Genomic DNA, 17,645 nt, shown 5'->3' on the forward strand with positions numbered 1-17,645 from the left:
GGATAGAGGAGCAGTAAAACCAGAATGTACTCTTTTCAAGAGACTAATAAAATTGATAAATCCCTGGCAAGACTTATGAAGTAAAAAAGATAAGATAAAAAGAACCAATGACAGAACTGAAAAAGGAGACATCACGACCAATCCTATAGATATTAAGAAAAATAACAAGAATAAATTTATACCAGTATAATTTAAAACTTAGATGAAATGGGTAGATTTCTGGAAGAATATAACTTACTCAAATAAAATGTTTGAAGATTTAACATTCAAAATTCATTCAGCACATTCTAATGTAAGATATTAATAATATTGGAAACTGGGTGAGGGGTACAAGGGAGTTCTCTATGCTATCTTAACGTTTCTATACATCTAAAACTATTCTAAAATAAAAAAATTTTATTTAAAAACTCAATCAGTCAATCAGTATAATTCACTACATTAAGAAAAAAATAGAGAAAAATCATTACCTCATCAGATGTAGAAACAGCATTGGATAAGATTCATGTTTCATTTACAGTAGATCTCTTAAACTAGGCTTAGAAAGGAATTCTTTAATCTGACAAACAAACGTATCTGTGAAAATCTATAGCGAACGTCATTTGTGAAATATTGAAAGCTTTCCTTAGTGACTGGGAATAGACAAACATGCCAGCTATCCATACCCCTTTACAATATCATATTAGAAGTTATAGCCAGTACAATAATGCAAGAAAAAGAAATGCAAGGTATAAAGATTGGGAAGGAAGAAACAACGATCATCATTTATAGACAATAAGATTGTGTATAGAGGAAATTTAAAAGAGTCTATAGATTATTTATGTGAATCAATAAGCAGATGCAGCAGAGCTGCTGGATACAAAGTCAAAAAGCAAAAATCAGGCTTCTCTGGTGGCGCAGTGGTTGAGAGTCCGCCTGCCGATGCAGGGGACATGGGTTCATGACCCGGTCCAGGAGGATCCCACATGCCGCGGAGCGGCTGGGCCCGTGAGCCATGGCGGCTGAGCCTGCACGTCCAGAGCCTGTGCTCCACAACGGGAGAGACCACAACAGTGAGAGGCCCTCATACTGCAAAAAAAAAAAAAAAAAAAAAAAGCAAAAGTCATTCGTATTTCTGTTTACCAGCAACAAACAGAATGAAATTTTTAAAAAGATGCCATTGACAATGTCATTCCTAACAATAAATCTAACAGATGATGTGTGATACCTCTAAACAACAAACTGTAAAACATTATTAGAAAAATTAAAGGACATCTAAATAAGTAGAAAGAAATAACATGTTCATAGATTATTGGAAGACTTAATATTATAAAGATATGTTATTCCCAAATTGATCTACAGATTCAATACAAAGTCAAATATTAACAGACAATTTGACCCTAAAACTTATATGGAAATACTAAGGATAGTTTCTGAAATTCACATGGAAATACTTAAAGTCTTGAAGAAAAATAAGGTGAGAGAACTTGTTCTATAGGATATCAAGATTTATTACAAAGCTAAATTAACTAGAATTATTAGTGCAAGTACAGACAAACAATGAAACAGAACAGAGAATCCAGAAATAGATCCACATATATATGGACACTTGATTTACACTAGAGGTGGCACTGCAGAGTAATAGGAAAATGATGGTATTGGTATGGTTTGGGGATATCTATTTGAGAAAAAAATTAAACCTGACCCCTATCATATTCCAAACAAAAATAAATTCCAGATGGATTAATACATTCAAATATGATAGGCAAAACAATAAAGCTTCTAGTATTTATAATATAGAATGTGTTCATGACCTTGAGATAGAAGAAAGTTTCTTGAACAGGACACAAAAAGCACTAACGATACAGGAAACTATTGGACTACATTAAAAAATTAGAACTTGTATTTATCAAAGGACTCTATTTAAAGAGTGTGAAGGGACTTCCCTGGCAGTCCAGTGGTTAAGACTCTATGCTTCCACTGCAGGGGGCACAGGTTCGATCCCTGGTCAGGAAACTAAGATCCCGCATGTGGCGGGGTGGAAAGAAATAAATTTAATTTAATTTAAATTTTAAAAAAGAGTGTGAAAAGACAGGCTACAGAGTGGGAGAGGATATTTGCTACACAACCAAAAAATGGCTCATGCAGAATATATAAAGAACTACAGATCAGTGAGAAGAGACTTGAATGAGTACTTCACAAATGAGGATATCCAAATGGCCAGTAAAAATATGAAAAGTTATCCAACCACATTAGTCATCATGAAAATGCAAATTAAAACCACAATGGATGATTCTACACACCTACCAAATTGGCTAAAAGTGAAGATGAATAACATCAAGTGTTGGCCAGAATGTGTAGCAACAGGAATGCTCATATACTGAAGTGTAAATTGGTACATCCACTTTAGTAGATAATGCTAAACTGTTATCCAGAGTTGACCATATACATACCCTATAACTGAGCATTCTAATTATAGGAATGTACTTAAGAGAAATATGTGCAGCAAAGACAAATGCACTGGAATATTCACAGCAGCTGAATTCAACATAGCCAAAAATTGGAATCAGCCCAAATGACCACTGACAGAAGAAAGGATAAATAAGTTGTGGCGTATTCATATAGTTGAATTGTATATAATAATGACAGTGAACTACAGGAACAGGGAAAACATGGATGCGTCTTACAAACATAATGTTGAGCAAAAGAAGCCAGACACAAAAATACATTATTTGATTGTTCCAATTACATAAAATTAAAAAAAAATTAAACTTGTACTTGTGGATACATGCTTAAATGATAAAACTATAAAGAAGAGCAAGAAAGTGATTTCAATAGAAGTCAAGAGAATGATTTTCTTTGGGAAGAGGGAGACTCTAATTATTAGGAAGGGCCCAAGGTGGGGAATCTGGGAGTGCTGGCAGGGTTCTGTTTATTGTCCTGACTGGTTATATGGCCATTTGCTTTTAATAAATCATTGAGTTATACATTTATTTTGTGTACTTTTCTGTATGTTTATCATACTTCACAATAAAAGAGATTTTTACAAATTTATAAGCCTACAAAAATGTGGAGATTTCTGTAGGGATTTTGGAAGCTGGAAAACAAATGAATTAGTATTACTGACTTGGCTGATTCAGGAAAGCTAAAGACCAGTTTAGTAATGGGGAATACCGAGTTCCAGTACAGAATCCTCAAAAAGCAAAGGAATTGGTAGCCTACACCAGTTGCGAGAATTGGGGACCTTGAGTTGAGGGGAGGAGGGAGATGGGGGCTGAGCTAAAATGAGTAGGTAAAAGCTGTTTGAAAGGCAGCTAAAGTCCTAGCTGCCTCTACTCCGAGACTGCAGGCTAACCTCTAAAAAGCGTAAAGCAAAGAATTTCTGGACCAGGATACAACTGAGGGCATCGATACTTTGCCAAAAACAGGTAAATTAAGTGACCATATGCATTCTCAGTACTGATACAGAGAATTCCCTAACAAAGACCCACCCTGGTCATTCTGTGTATGTAAAGCTCCAAGTCAGCAGCCCACCAGCAACTCTGAAAGCTTCCTAGACCCTCATTCTTAATGATGAGCAGGCACCAAGGATTATAGGACTCCTCGGGAAAGTCTCTAAGAGAGACAACAGCAAAAACAGCAAAAAGCAACTCAAATGAACTTGAGATTCCGAAGAAAATATAAAACTTAAAAATGGAAAAACTAAAAAAAAAAAAAAAGGAAAAACTATAATATCTCTAGAAAGATATGAGAAGATATTGAATCCATTATATAAAAACATGATGCTCTTATTAAGAGATTTGTAAGCCGTTCATTCTGTCCTTTGTTTTTATTCATTGTTTTCAGCATTATTTGTTCCACAAATAGTATCTTTTTCTTTGTCTAATTTTATTTTCATGATCTATGGGGATATAGAATATGTTGGAAAATAATAGATGTGAACTGATGTAAAACTTTTAAGAAATAGAAACACTCCTGGCAAGAAATCTGTAATTTAATATTCTATAACGATACCAAGGATGTTTCTTCTGAGCTGATAAAGATAAAAGCCTGCTTCTCTCATTGCATTTTGCTTTGATTTTTTCTTTTCTCTCTTCCATGCAAACTTAAATTTCTCTTCCCATATTTCTATTTTCATCTCCTTGTTTCTTGGTGTCTCTTCTCCCTGAAGATCACTACATTTCAAGCTATCAGAAAGGTATCTGACCAAAATGTGCTATGAGCTTACTACTCGCTGTCTGTCCCACCACAATCTATTAATTAGACGTTTTTAGTTGTAGTTGAATAATTTCAGACAGGCCCTCCATCCTCCCTTTCTGTTTCAATGTATATGTTTTCTCTGAACCCTGCTGTATGATCCTGCAGGATATCTAGAGCTGGGGAGCGAGGAAGGAGAGGCCACATTTCTTAGTTTCTGACGTTTGAATGCGGTCACCTGATGCATGCCTGGACATTGGCTTCTCATGTGTGAGCTGTTTCCTAAATCTTGGATGAGAAAAGGCCATAAAGTCTTAACGTTAACTTTTTTGATGTTGCTTTATAAAATACCTTACCCATCATCATAATTTATACTGCACAGTTGTCTATGGTAGGAAATAACTCACCAGTTTGTGAGTAAGTGAGGACTGTAAAATGAAAGCAGCTCTCACTAAGTTCAGGAGAGCTAGCTGTGTGTTGTGTTTACATGCAGAAGACAACTGCTCAAGTCATCACTTGCCATCTGGCAGGCTAAACCCTGCATCCTGAGGTGGCCCACAGCATTCTCAAAAGAGATCTTTGCTGTAGCAGCTGTCTTTGTTTATATGTGTGTATTTCATTCTTCCCTGTGTTCTACATTTCAGAACCACAAATAAGTTCCTACCTCATAGATCCACTCAGTCTGTCTTTTTTGTGGCCCCTCCATTTTTTACATCATCTTTTTTTTTCTCTCTTCTGGGTTTGTTGTTGTTTTTTTTTTTTTCTCTTGCTCCTTACAACTTCCTGGGACTTTGGTTTGTTTAAACAAACTTAGGCCTTGATCTCTTTTTTAAAAACAATTTCTTTAACTTAGAAAGACGCTTCATCCTGCATTTTTAAAAACTAACCTGTTAACGTATTCCTTTAACTCACTTATTCTTTGTATTCTCTAAGGAGGCACTACAGTTCGAAAGGAGATCATCAAGAATAAAATCAGAGCCATTGGGAAGATGGCACGGGTCTTTTCAATTCTTCGGTAAGGATAACTGTCATTACACTGTGGGATAAAAGCATTTTGAGAATAATTTAGAAGTTGATTTCAGAACAGTTTTTTTAGAATTGGAGTTTGGTATTAGAACTGTTGGTCTTTGGGTTGAGTACAGTTTGAATCAGACCTACATGTTAAAGTGCCTAGAAATGCCTGGCAAACATTTATTTGGTATGAGCTTAGATACAGTGCAGTGAGTGCAGTGATTTAGTGTGGATTCTGGAGCCAGATTGCCTGTGTTCAGATCCTGGCTCTACATCTCCTCAGCTGTGTGATCTTGTGCCTCATTTTCCTGGTCTGTAAAAGAGTGATAATAGCACATCTGCCTTACAGGGTTCTTTGGAGGATTATATGGGGTAATATATGGAAAACATTAGAACAGCACCTGATTATTAAATGGCTTTAATTGAAAAGCAAGACCTGGCTAATTGTTGTTAATTGGAATATTTACATAAAACATCCCTTTCTTTGGGTCAGGGAAGGGATAGGGAGAAGGAGAACCTATCCTCCATCTCTGCACATCTTTTCTTAACTTCTTTCAAGTATCTTTGTAGGTACTGAGCGGTAGACACCCTAGCATTAACCCTGGGCTTTGATCTTCCTTTGCAGGGAAGAGAGTGAGAGTGTGCTGACTCTGAAGGGCCTGACTCCTACAGGTACCCTCCCTTTGGGTGTACTCTCAGGAGGAAAGCAGACTATTGAGACAGGTGAGTATGAGAAATGCTCCTTTCATGGACTGTGTGCTCCCGTTACCTAGCAGTCAATGTCAAATTGAAACGTAGGGCTTCTTTCAATAAATGGTACTAAAGCAATTGGATATCTATCTCTGGGGGAAAATGGATCTCCATACACAAAAACTGAATCAAAATGAATTATAACTTAAATGTAAGATCTAAGACAGTAAAACTCCCAGAATAAAGTATGGAAACTAGGCATTGGGGTAGATAAAGAGTCCTTAAATATGACACACAAAATACTAACCTTAAAAGAAAAATTGAATAAATGGCTTTCATGAAAATTAAGAATGTGTATTCACAGAAATTCATGATTAAGAAAGGAAAAAGACAAACCATAAACGGGGAGAAGATTTTTGCAGTACATATGTCTGACAAAGGACTTACATTCAGAGTCTATAAAGAACTACAACTCAGGGACTTCCTGGTGGTCCAGTGGTTAAGACTCCATGCTTCCGTCACAAGGAGCATGGGTTCGATCCTTGGTCGGGGAACTAAGATCCCTCATGCCGCACCCCGTGGCAAAAAAAAAAGTACAACTCAATAAGAAAAACACAAAACAACCCAATTTTTTTAATGGTCAAAAGATTTTAACAGACACTTCACAAAAGAGGGTATTAAAATGGCCAAAAAGCATATGAAAAGGTGCTTAAAATAGTTACTCATCTGGGAAATGGATATAAAACCCCAGTGAGATACCACTACGTGTGACAATACCAAGTGTTGATGAGTTTGTGGAGAACTAAAACTAGATACATTGCTGGTAGGTTTGTAAATTGGTTCAACCACTTTGGAAAACTGTTGGGCAATAAAGCAAAATATATGTCTACCCTACAACCCAGCAAATCCATGCCTGTTTTTTTGTTTGTTTGTTTATTTTATTTTATTTTTGGCTGCGTTGGGTCTTCGTTGCTGCGCGCGGGCTTTCTCTAGTTGCGGCAAGCAGGGGCTACTCTTCCTTGCAGTGCACGGGCTTCTCATTGAAGTGGCTTCTCTTGTTGGGGAGCATGGGCTCTAGGCATGCGGGCTCAGTAGTTGTGGCTCACAGGCCCAGTTGCTCCGTGGCATGTGGGATCTTCCCGGACCAGGGCTCGAGCCCATGTCCCCTGCATTGGCAGACAGATTCTTAACCACTGCGCCACCAGGGAAGCCCCCATGCCTGGTTTCTATCAAAGAGAAATTAGTGCATATGTCCACCGAAGGATGTGCATAAGAATGCTCACCTTAGCTTTACTCATAATAGTCCAAAATGGGAAACAACCAAATGTCCATCAATAGTAGAATAGATAGATAAATTGTGTTATATTTATACAATGGAATTTACTCAGCAATAAAAAATAACATTATGAATACATGCAAAAACATAGTTGAATCTCACAGACATCATGGTAAACTAAAAAAGCTGCACCGAGGGCTTCCCTGGTGGCGCAGTGGTTGAGAGTCTGCCTGCCAATGCAGGGGACACGGGTTCGTGCCCCGGTCCGGGAAGATCCCACATGCCGTGGAGTGGCTGGGCCCGTGAGCCATGGCCGCTGAGCCTGCGCATCCAGAGCCTGTGCTCCGCAATGGGAGAGGCCACAACAGTGAGAGGCCTGCGTACCGCAAAAAAAAAAAAAAAAGCTACACCAAAAAGAGCACAGACTGTCTGATTTATATGATGTGCAAGAACAGGCAAACTAACATTTCTGGGTGGGATCAAAGTGAGGTGGCGGGGAAGCAACTGCGGCGTATATGGGCCTCACGGTGCCTCTCGTCATGATGAGCGTGTTCTGGGGCTTCGTCAGCTTCTTGGAGCCCTGGTTCATCCCTGAGGGTCCCAACTGGGAGTTATCATCACCTTGTTGGGGACCTGTTCAGTTTGCTGTTATCTCTAGTCATGAAGAAATGTTAAATCACCTCCATACCTAGACCACCTTCCTTGATTTGCCTATTTTGGCCATCAGCTGTCTTAAACATTCACAGCATATTTGAACATCTTATTCTACAATGCAGTATTTTTTTTCCCGTCACCTTTTTTACACTTTGATGAATTATGTACCTACTTAAACTGTGCAGGCTCCATAAAATGTCTATGCACTCCTCTGAGATAGAAAATGCTGTTCTTCTGAGAAATATATGACTCTCTCTTTGGAACCTGTGGATTTGAAGGTGGCTCCTGCCTGCTCACTACATGGGAATCATCAAAGTGTTTAAGAACTGTTACAAGACAGGAAGACTCCAGTGGGGCGGTCAATAGGAGAACATGTTCAGAGGGAAGATCTATCCCACCAGAATTATGCCAAAGTATATTTTTAGGATGAATTTATTTCTGCTATCTTTTGGAATAAATTATTTTTCTGTTTTCAAAAAAAAAAAAAAAAAAAAGAACTGGGACTTCCCTGGTGGCACAGTGGTTAAAAATCCGCCTGTCAATGCAGGGGACATGGTTTCGAGCCCTGGTCTAGGAAGGTCACCCATGCCATGGAGCAGCTAAGCCCACGAGCCACAGCTGCTGAGCCCGCATGCTGCAACTACTGAAGCCCGCGCGCCTAGAGCCCATGCTCCGCAACAAGAGAATCCACCGCAATGAGAAGCTTGCGCGCTGCAACGAAGAGTAGCCCTCACTCACTGCAACTAGAGAAAGCCTGCGCACAGCAACGAAGACCCAGCTCAGCCAAAAATAAATAAATAATATATATTTTTTTAAAAAAGAGCTTCACCGTGTCTCAGGCACTGAAGTGAAACACTCGATAGGTATTTGTGCTTTCTGTTCTCAGAAACACAAGCAACAACAACAAAAAAGGAACTGGCAAGCTCATCAATGGTAAAAGAAGTCAGAATGGCACGTCCTCTGGTGGCAGCATATGGACCCAGAAGGAGCACAGGGGACTTCTGGAGTAGTGGGAATGTTCTATATCACTATCTAGGTGGTAGTTACACAAGTGCATGCATATATAAAAATGTATTAAGCAGTACACTTCAGATTTATGCACATCATATGTCTCACTTGTGTGTTTTATACCTTAATTTTGGGGGGTTAGAGTTTCTCAATCAGAAAGGGAGTTTGCCTCTTTGCCTGCAAACCATACCCTACAACAGTGCCTCAGTCACCTCTTCAACCAGAGTGTCAGTTCTGAAAATTACGTGGGCATTGACTTTAAGGAGAGGGCTTTATGGAACCCAGGAATGATAAGGTTGATATTTGTCAGAATAAACAGATCTGGTCAAGCAAGGGGAAGAAACGTGAGATCAAATCATTGGATGACTAATTCTAGGCAAGAAAACTGGAGTTGAAGCATTAACAACTTAAAGCAGAGTTTCACTGCTTTTTTTGCCCCCCGTGTTTTTTGAATTGCTTCTACTTAAGTTTTTCTTTTCCTTCTCACCCTGCCTCTTATAAGAATTCTTTGCATTTTGTGAACATTCCAGGGCTATTGATTAATAGGAACAGCCCCCTTTCCCCCTCTTCTTTTTATAGGATTGATTTCCTCCTCTTTCAAATTGAATACTGAAATATTAGAGTTGTTATTTATAAGGAAGAGTGAACATTTTCTCCTTGGAAGTATAAAATTAATTTTCTTAACTTCTGTAGTTTCATAGGAAGGATCAGTAAACTTTCAGATTGAATTTTTCCTCTCAGATATTCAGTTTCTTGTAAGCAAAATACTTTTCTGTCATTGCTCTGCTTATGAGTCATGTGAAGTATTCTGAGAGCAGCTCTGACAAAGCATTTTAGAGTTAATGGGTAGTGATATGGGTAAAGAAAAAAAGGAACATCCTGTACGTTCTTTCTTGAAAAGTTTTGGAAATTTGCTGATCCACAGAGTTGTTGTTTTATTCTGAATGAAATTTTTCTAGACCTTGATTTGAAAGAGTAAATCTGCAAATCTGGGATAAGTAGCAAAGAGAATTTTATGGATGTGTTTTTGGAGATTTGTTGTTTATAATCCTTGGTCAATCTTTTGTTCTCAGTCCCAAATATATGCAGTTTCTCTTCATTACTGATTTGAATATGAGTGTTTTAATCAATATAGGATTGTTTATTGATACTCCAAAACTGATAGAAATCTCAGGAATGTGTAAGAACAAAACTAAAGTTGCAGCCAACCTTTTAGAGCTTCTTATTCTCTCTTATTGATTGACAAGAACTGAGTTTATTTGTCATTTTCCCATCAGAGTCTCAGTTCCACAGGTTCACTGGCAAACTGGAGCATTAGCTGAAAAAGATCTTTTATTGTTCATGTAACTTTACTTGGAGAGCCTTCAACCAACAATATCCCATCCTATATGGCCTTATAGCCTACATTCATTTATACCCCACCTTGTTCCACAGGGGATTTGAGTAAGTTACAGTATACATCCAACACAGTGAAGGGAAATAAATATGCTTGGAAATTGGAGCACGAAGGAAAACAAACCAGTGAAAGCCAATAGTCAGTCACAAATTTGACTCCAAGCTTCCTAGTAGCCAAAGTAAAGAGGGAAGACCATAAGATAAAAAACAGGTCAGTTATAAATTGGACTCCATCAAAAGTTTTAAAGTTTTGTGCTGAAAATGGAACCATCAAGAAAGTGAAGGGCTTCCCTGGTGGCACAGTGGTTGTGAGTCCGCCTGCCGATGGAGGGGACACGGGTTCGTGCCCCGGTCCGGGAATATCCCACGTGCCGCGGAACGGCTGGGCCTGTGAGCCATGGCTGCTGGGCCTGCGCGTCCGGAGCCTGTGCTCCTCAACGGAAGAGGCCACAACAGTGAGAGACCCGTGTACTGCCAAAAAAAAAAGAAGAAAATGAAAACACAACCCACAGCATGGTTGAAAATATTTACAAAGCATACATCTGATAAGAGACTAGTATCTAGAAACTGTAAAGAATTCTTGTAACTGAATAATAAAAAGACAAATAACCCAATTAAAATGGGTAAAAAATTGAATAGATGTTTTTCCAAAGAAGACATACAAATGGCCAATAAGCATGTGAAAAGATGTTCCACATCATTAGACATTAACCACAATGAGATACCACTTTAAGCCCACTGGATAGTTGTAATCAAAAAGGCAGAAACAAGTGTTCGTGAGAATGGAGAGAAAGTAGGACCCTCATACACTGCTGGTGGGGATTTAAAATGGAGCAGCACATTGGAAACCAATCTGGCAGTTTCTTAGATGATTAAACATACCGTAATCATATGACCCAGCAGTTACACTCCTAGTTACATACCCAGAGAAATGAAAACATAGCCACACAAAAACTTGTACACAAATGTTCATAGTAACAGGCTCTGTAATAGCCAATAAGTGGAAACAACACAAATGTCTATCACCTGATGAATGGATAAACAAAATGTGGTATATTCATACAATGGAATACTATTCAGTCATAAAAAGGAATTATGTACTGATACAATCCTCAACATGAATAAACCTTGAAAACATTATGCTAAGTGAAAGAAGCTAGTCACTAAAACCACATATTATATGATTCCACTTATGCGAAATGTCCAGAACAGGCAAATCTGTAGAGACAGAAAGTACTTTAGGGGTTGACTATAAAGTTAGGGGAAGGGATGAGGGAGGGAAATGGGGTTTTAGGGGGTGATGAAAATGTTCTAACCATAGATTGTGGTAATGGCTACACAACTCTTAAAATCATTGAATTATCACTTTGAACAAGTGAATTTTATGGTTATGTGAATTATATTTCAGTAAAGAAATCTCATTCAGTAAAGAAAAGTATATTTCAGTAAAGGAAAAGAAAAAACAGTTTCTCCGTTTTATATGACTGTTTCTTGTAAAGAATATCCTTCAGTGCAGGCTATCTTAATACCCAATGCAAAAAGCAATTCTAGGAGGACCCAAAACAATGTGATACTAGTACACATTTTGCCACAGACACAGCTTTTAAATTCTAATTAAACCGACACTGTGTATACAATTTCAGGTAAAGCTTTGTTCTCCCACTTCTTAACAGTTGCTTTAGCGATGTACTGTTTGAAGGCACTATCGTTTTCTTGTGAAAGTTTGTTCTATGTGAGGAGATTTGAGAGGGTGTGACATTGCTTTAACACATGCCAACACATGGTTGACAAATGTAAGCAGTTGATAAGTTGATTCCAAGTTTCCATTTTCCCCATTGCCTTCGGAAGTTAATTTTCAGTTCTTCCAGTTTCTCCTCTCTGATTGATATAAAAAGCCTCAGGAACAGCAAACTGTTACTGTTCATTATCCTTCCCTTCCTTCTTTTAAAAAATTAGGATTGGAGGAACTAACAGGGTTCTCCTAATAAGATCTTTCTTGCTACAACTGGTAACCTTTTCATATATTAGCGCTTTTACTGTCTTAAAATGAAGATGCAAGAAAGTTTACCTGTTGGTACTAATTTTTAAATAGCTTCCTTTTCCAAAAGTGAAGAAGAGGGCCTTCTTAGTAATTGGCCTGCTCTCTTGCACAGCGAATGGAAGCCACGTGGGTTGGAAATGTCAGCCTCTGCTGTGTCTCTCCTTCCAGATGGTACATAAATTTGTATTCAGAATTGAATAGATGTATGCCTTTGCCAGCTTAGTACTCCACCCCCGGAAAAGAGATAACCCCTCACTTATAACCCATTTTTCTCTCCTTCCAAATGCCAGTCTGTTATTCAGTGGCCACTCTCTTTCATTAAGGACAGTTGGACCCCACACAAGTTGCTTGAAATCATTAAGAAATAGTTTTAAATAACTTTTTCCCCTCCCCGGTACGCAGACCTCTCACTGTTGTGGCCTCTCCCATTGCGGAGCACAGGCTCCGGATGCGCAGGCTCAGCGGCCATGGCTCATGGGCTCAGCCGCTCCACGGCATGTGGGATCTTCCCGGACCGGGGCACGAACCCGTGTCCCCTGCATCGGCAGGCGGACTCTCAACCACTGCGCCACCAGGGAAGCCCTAAATAACTTTTTTTAATAGAATACAGCAGCTACAGATCTAATATCATCTGAACTATCACAAACTAAAGAACAGTTGTAATATTAAATGATTTGACTGGACATATTTTGATATGTGAATGTTAAGACGTAGATTAGCAGCTGGCTATCTAAAATGAGGAAAACGTCGTAACTCTTGTTTCTTCTAGTCAGCTTGATTGACCCCATTGTCTTAGCTGTGGATGACATTAGCTAAAAGGTTCTCGTGCCGCTCACAATGTGAACAATCTTAGAAACTCTCCCCACCTCATATTTCCCCCCAATTTAGTTTTTTGCAGTAATCCTGTCGCTTCTCTAACTAGTCGACTTTTATTAGGGATGGGAGTAGGCTTAAAGGTGGGACGCTGGGATGTCTGTGCTGGCAGCAGTGCTGTTGGTTTACTCACTCTTTTTCTGCCTTCATTTTTGCATGCCACTGCTCCTGCCTCTTACAGCCACAGTAGAAGCAGTAGAGGCCCGGGAAGGTATGGCCATATTCCTGTGATAGATGTGATCATGTGTCTGTCTACTAGTTTTAAAAGCTTTGTCAACATTCAAAATCTTTTATTATTGCATCACCAGAACTGTAACAGTGAGGAAAGGAAGAGATATCTCTAGGCATGCTCACAAAGTATTTCCTTTGTGTCCTGTATTTGTATTAATTTAAATGACCTTCTCCACAGCTGAAGTCCTTTCTGGGCTCTCTCAGTTTTAATGCAATGACTGAAGCTTAAGCAACTGGTCATGGGGGTTCAAATGGTGTAATCTCATAGCCCTTCCATATCCAAGAGGCATCCACTTGATTATCAGAAATTCAAACCGTCAGCCTCTTTATCTAATGATTTCAAAGGACATCAAAAAGTGGAGGCAAAAGTAGATAGGAGTTAGTTGGATTTGTTTCTGAGGTTGCCCTAAGTCAGTCAAGCTAAATTATCTTTGTTTCTATGAAAACAAATTTTAAGTAACAAATTATCTATGAATTCTGAGGATGAAAACCATTGGAATCGATAAACTTGTGTTATAAATTTAATTGTTCTGTTAGATAAGATGGTTCACAACGGGAATGCCTTTCCTTGGTGATACAAAAGTTCAGTCAGAAAGAAAATATCTAGGAACTATTGTTTAGATGGCTTTTAACTTACATTCAGCTCCTGGTTGTGCAAGATAAAAAGCTCTCCTTCTAAACTTTTTTGTGTGGTCTATGTGATGTTTGTGTTAGAGCAGCTACTCTGCTTAACTTGTTCTGTTATTCTAGTGTTGCCTTTTTTTCTCTCTCACTGAGCACGTTTCTGGCCCATAAGAGACTCTTTCAAATGTATTGGGGCTTTTTGTCAGGTCTACTTCTGCTGTGATTAATTAAGCTATGAAAATGACTTTCAGTTTCCGTGGCCCTTTGGGCCTTAAGGAAGCAGTAGCTTCAGACCAGGCTAATTGAAATCAAATATTGCTCAATCCCTTCACCAGACATGTGCTCCACAGCCACCCTTCTGTATTTTTCTCTAGGAGGTTGCTGTATGCTAAGAAACTTAAAGCTGGTCGCTTTACTGTCTAATTGAGCTCCTCCCTTTCCTGTTTTTCTGTAGCCATCAGAGGGTTTTCACTTCAGCACAGGATCCGGAGTTTTGAAGAAGCCCGAGGTCTGGACCGAATTAATGAGCGGATGCCACCCCGCAAAGATAGCCAGTACTTTGATGGGCCGGTGAAATTGGCCCAACCAAACGCTGCGCACAGGAGTGACAAGGGGAGAAGAGCCAGTAATGACTCAGAGCCCTGCTGTGGCACAGGTGGATCCAAGACTTAACAATCAATTTTATTTATTTATTATTGGAAAACAAAACAAAAACAACTGAAACAACTTAAACCTGGAGGTGCATTCATAATACACTCTGCATTTACTCTGTAAGAAAGGTGACCATTTTATAAATTCTTTTAATTTATGTTTAATATATACATAAAAAGTGAATGTGTTTTGTTTTTCCTTTTTTTTTTCCCCGTAATTTTTAGGAACTGATCTGATTGTCTGATACGTAGTGAAGTCTTGTGCTATAAAGGGGACCTTCCCCTAATAAAAGGGCCTTGGAAACCTCTACCCTGGGTTTCTGACTTGAACTAGCCAGCCTTTTCTCTTGTTTTTGGAGAGTAATATCTTTCATTTCAGACTAATCATTTTTCAAACACAAAAGGGTTTTTTCTTTTCTTTCTTTTTTTTTTTTTCCCCTTTCTACAGGGTACCATTGAAGAAGATCTCTTAGATTTCAGTGGCTAAAACTTCTCTTCTTATGGAAAACTTGATTATAGTAGAACTCCTAAGTGAATAACCCAAACCCAGTGATTTTAAGGGTCAAGGGAAATGTTTTCCATAAAAACTTACTTTCTTCTGAACTCTCAATTACTCAATGTATTCTAGTATGGCGAAATAAAAAATAATGAGGGATTTTCGTAGAATTACTTAAAATTTGTTCATCTAACCGTGGGCGTGATTGATTGGTTTAAACTTCCCTTAGAACTTTGGAGGTTTCTTAACTGTTGCCAGATCCTTTTGCTTTTGTTTTTGAACACTAGGTGATTTACCCCATCTGTAAAGGAAGCGACATTTCTAAATATTCTATAAATGCCCTCTGTAGAACCTTCGATGGTAACAAGTGTTTATGCCCTTCTGTGTTACTGCATCAGCTCTCACATCTATCCTCCCCGTCGTCCGTCTGTTTTTCTGTGTCAGCATTTTTGAAACCAACTGGGGTAATGGAAACTGACTAGGTTAAAATGGTCCCCCTGTGAACTGGAAGTCTTGCTAAAGGGCATTGGATGAGTGAGGATTTCTTGTCTATCAATTACTGGAATGTTCCTCCATTTTTCAACACTCATTAGATTGAACTGTGTGTCAGTCTCTGTCAGCATATTTTGGAATACAAAAACAAGTGATCAAATACAAGGTTTGAATAATCTTTCCTTAGTTTTTCAAGTCACAACCAACTAGTGAAGGAAATTTCAGGGATCCTTAGGCTCCCATTTTTGGTTTAGCCTGATGACAGGTGCCATGTCATAATACTCACTGGTCAGCCTTGTAGTGAAAGTGCATGTCTGGGCCACACTACACCAAAGTGCATATTTGTGGAATTCCTTAATGTCATTTGGGATGTAGGAGTCCAGCATTAAAGCAAGTATCCCAGACAGTAGTACTTTATGTTTGGAGCTTCAAGGACACCAGAAACCTTTTCTCAAAAAACATAATTTCAGGGAATTCCCTGGCAGTCCAGTGGTTAGGACTCTAGGCTTTCACTGCTGAGGGCCCAGGTTCAGTCCCTGGTCGGGGAACTAGGATCCCACAAGCCATGTGGCACGGTTCAAAACAAAACATAATTTCATTAGAAGAATGAGGGTTTAGCCCATCTATCTCTGTTTTCCTATGCCCTGCTAACAGTTCCCAATTTGTTTATGACAGAGATCAAAGCACTTTGGAGATTGGAATCTGGTGGCTAGACTGCTCTGTTAACAAAAAAGATAGGAAGGATGTTGGGAAGGAGAGAAAAGATCTCTTACTGGGTTGTGAGTAAAATCTTTGAAAGAGGAGAGAAAGAGCCTCCAGTCGCTGTCTTTACTGATCATCATTTCTTTATAATCAAAGAGGAATTCATCACCTGGATATCCTCATACTCCTCCCTCCCCCAATCCCAATAGGGAGAGGGCCGCTGTTTTGGAAATCTCACCTAATGTGACAGTCAGTTTACAGGACAGGTTTGATAGATGGGAGTCCCTGATTCCTTTCTCTTTTCCATTGAGGCTATTGTTATACATACACAGTCCACAGGTAGAAACCGTGGGCTTCAATCTTAAGGGCTTCAATCAGCAGGCAAGTAGTGAAATAGTTACTACAAATCCTTATAAGCAAAAAGTAGTATTAGGAAAAAAAAAAAAAGACAATTACTTAGGAAGGTCTTCATTTTCTTCCCAAAATGAAGTAGTACGATTAAGCAATCTTCCTTGACAGAGCCGTGCGAAAAGGTGTATTTTACAGGTAACTTTTGAGCTGTTGAAGGTTCAGCCAGAGTAGAGAGTTAAGTGGTCACGATTCAAGAAAATGGGAGGGGGTTTAAAAGAGCATAGCAGCAGCTCTGGAAGGAAGTTAAGTTTGAAGATCCTGTTGAATTCTAAAGGTTAAGGCATTTCTTATGTTCTGTAGAAAGCTGGGGTGTGTATTTCAGCACTTTAGAAAGTTGTGTGGTGAGTGTGTCTGTCTGGTACAAGTAGGTTTTTTTTTTTTTTTTTGGCTGCATTGGGTCTTGGTTGCTGCACGCGGGCTTTCTCTAGTTGCGGTGAGCGGGGACTACTCTTTGTTGTGGTGCGCAGGCTTCTCATTGCGGTGGCTTCTCTTGTTGTGGAGCACGGGCTCTAGGCATGCGGGCTTCAGTAGTTGTGGCTCATAGGCTCTAGAGCGCAGGCTCGGTAGTTGTGGCTCACGGGCTTAGTTGCTCTGCGGCATGTGGGATATTCCCAGACCAGGGCTCAAACGCGTGTCCCCTGTATTGGCAGGCAGGTTCGTAACCACTGCACCACCAGGGGAGTCCTACAAGTAGCTTCTTAAAGCCAGACCGGCAGGCAGTGCACCTATATATGCATTTGTACCTGTGATTCAAGACAGTTTAGAAGGCGTAGACCGGGGCTTCCCTAGTGGCGCAGTGGTTAAAAATCCACCTGCCAATGCAGGGGACACGTGTTCGAGCCCTGGTCCGGGAAGATCCCACATATCGCAGAGCAACTAAGCCCGTGCGCCACAGCTACCGAGCCTGCACTCTAGAGC

General features: G+C 39.4%; 1 protein-coding gene across 2 annotated transcripts in view; it reads left to right on the forward strand.

Annotated features, from left to right (window-relative positions):
- Positions 1-17,147, forward strand: part of PPP3CC (protein phosphatase 3 catalytic subunit gamma) — a 92,248-nt gene extending 75,101 nt beyond the window's left edge. Inside the window, exons 11-14 of one of the 2 annotated variants that reach the window (XM_060102506.1) lie at positions 5,107-5,188; positions 5,810-5,907; positions 13,303-13,332; positions 14,431-17,147. In XM_060102506.1, the coding sequence (XP_059958489.1) occupies positions 5,107-5,188; positions 5,810-5,907; positions 13,303-13,332; positions 14,431-14,648 (428 nt within the window). In that variant the 3' untranslated portion in view covers positions 14,649-17,147. The remainder of the gene's footprint in view (positions 1-5,106; positions 5,189-5,809; positions 5,908-13,302; positions 13,333-14,430) is intronic. The other variant, XM_060102507.1, reaches the window with a different exon arrangement.
- Positions 17,148-17,645: the final 498 nt, after the last annotated feature.

This window comes from Mesoplodon densirostris, chromosome 6, assembly GCF_025265405.1.
Source record: "Mesoplodon densirostris isolate mMesDen1 chromosome 6, mMesDen1 primary haplotype, whole genome shotgun sequence".
NCBI lineage: Eukaryota > Metazoa > Chordata > Mammalia > Artiodactyla > Ziphiidae > Mesoplodon > Mesoplodon densirostris.